We start from the raw sequence: 1,881 nt of genomic DNA, 5'->3' as shown, positions 1-1,881 counted from the left end.
TTAATTAATTACAAAAATAGATTAATTATATAAGTCAGTCTCAAGGTGATCCTGTCTTACATAAACTAACTTGTATTATTATAACATAAAATTTTAAGTGATCAATTAATTACAAAAATAGACTAATTATATAAATCAGTCTCATGATGAGACAGTATGACTTGTATTATTATAACATGAAATTAAATCTTATACCCAACAAATAATTTATTAAAATTCTTCTTCCTTACCAAACTCCTCTATCTCTTTCCCCTCTACTTTTTATAAATAACCCAAAACTCTCAACCAATTTTTCTTCATCTTCCTCCTAAAATTGAATAAAATCAAAATCTCTCAATAATAATTTTTCTTCATTTTTATTCATTATATTCTCATTACTTTGTTTCCAAGTAACAAACATTATGACAAAACTTGGAAAATTTCTCAAGAAAATGCAATCCATAAAAAAAACATCATTTAATCATCATAATCAACATCAAAGTTTAAGTAGGAGAAGTTCATCATCATCATCATCATCAAATGTTAATTCAAACTCAAACTTCTCTTATGATTCATCATCACCGGAATCTTTCTCGGGTAATAATCTTTGTCCGGTGTACGTCGGAAAATCTCGCCGGAGATACATGGTTAGCTCGGAAGTTATTGATCACCCGCTTTTTCGAGAACTCGTAGAGCGGTCGATTGGCGGTGGTTATGGCGGCGATGAGGAGGTTTTTGTGGAATGTGAGGTGGTGTTGTTTGAACATATGCTTTGGATGCTTGAAAATGCTGACCCTCAACCTGAGTCTTTGGATGAGCTTGTGGATTTCTATGCATGCTAATTACTCCTATCAGTAGCTCTTATTTTGCACTACTTTTCATTTTAATTTATTTGATTGATTTTGCACACGTTTCTTTTTATGGGAATGGTCCCCTATCTTTCTTTTAGTTTCATTCACAAATTTATACTCTTTCCATCTTAACTATTTCTTTCTATCATCCGATCTACTTATTTTTTTTGTCATCTCATTTTCCAACTCAATTTTCCTTTTTATTAAATTTCAAGGTGCAAAATAAGAGCCAAACATATGGAGTATTAAGGAGAAATTCAAGTGTATTTATTTTAGATTTTATTTTTTGAGGTAAATTGTGTTTCTTTTTCTTTTTTTATTTTTAAATTACATATTTTAAAGCTTCTGTAAATTTTTCTCATCCTATTAAAATGACACATTTTTATGTGTATAAAAATGGGTGAATGGTTAAATTACAGGGTGATTATTCGATTAAGTTGATTTTATATTTTAATTCGAATTTTTCCTTATAATGAAAACCTTATATCTTGGCATTGTAATTCTCAACTTTGTAACAATTGTATTATATATAATAATATCATTATAATCTTGTTTATTTTTGATTTCCAAACAAATAATGATCACTTTTTAGATCATGCAATTGAGTAGTTGATAGAATTAAGGGTTGATCAAATGATTAACGTTTTTTTTTCTTTTATTCATATAATGTTTTGATTAATCATGAGAAAAATTTGTACATAAATATATAAAATTAGTTGCATTTGTATTTAAATTAAAAGAAATGTAAATACTTAATAATAACAAAGAAATTTCAATAACAAGATATTAAAATTTGAAACCCCTCCTATTGCTACCTTTTGCAATTAGTTCTCTATCAATCAAAATGTTTTAAAGAGAGCAATTATATGCAATACGATTCCTCAAAAACATTATCAATAAATATGCACTTTTATATTAGAAAAATTACTTAGAATAGTTTTAATTTTTATTGATTTTTCTATAATGACTCCAATTTTTGATTAATCATAAATAATTTCAATTTTAAGGTCACTTACTCAAGAATATTATCGTCCAAATGATAACTGTTTTT

The 1,881-nt window shown here is 26.8% G+C and overlaps 1 protein-coding gene across 1 annotated transcript; it reads left to right on the top strand.

Annotated features, from left to right (window-relative positions):
- The first annotated feature begins 236 nt into the window (after positions 1 to 236).
- On the top strand, positions 237 to 1,356 carry LOC130823690 (auxin-responsive protein SAUR76-like). Its single transcript, XM_057688421.1, has one exon. It carries the CDS (start codon positions 402 to 404, stop codon positions 819 to 821), a length of 420 nt encoding a protein of 139 aa, XP_057544404.1. The 5' UTR covers positions 237 to 401; the 3' UTR covers positions 822 to 1,356.
- Positions 1,357 to 1,881: the final 525 nt, after the last annotated feature.

This window comes from Amaranthus tricolor, chromosome 9 (genome assembly GCF_026212465.1).
Source record: "Amaranthus tricolor cultivar Red isolate AtriRed21 chromosome 9, ASM2621246v1, whole genome shotgun sequence".
Lineage (NCBI taxonomy): Eukaryota > Viridiplantae > Streptophyta > Magnoliopsida > Caryophyllales > Amaranthaceae > Amaranthus > Amaranthus tricolor.
Note: the sequence above shows the minus strand (reverse complement) of the source record. Positions and strands in the feature narration are given on the sequence as shown.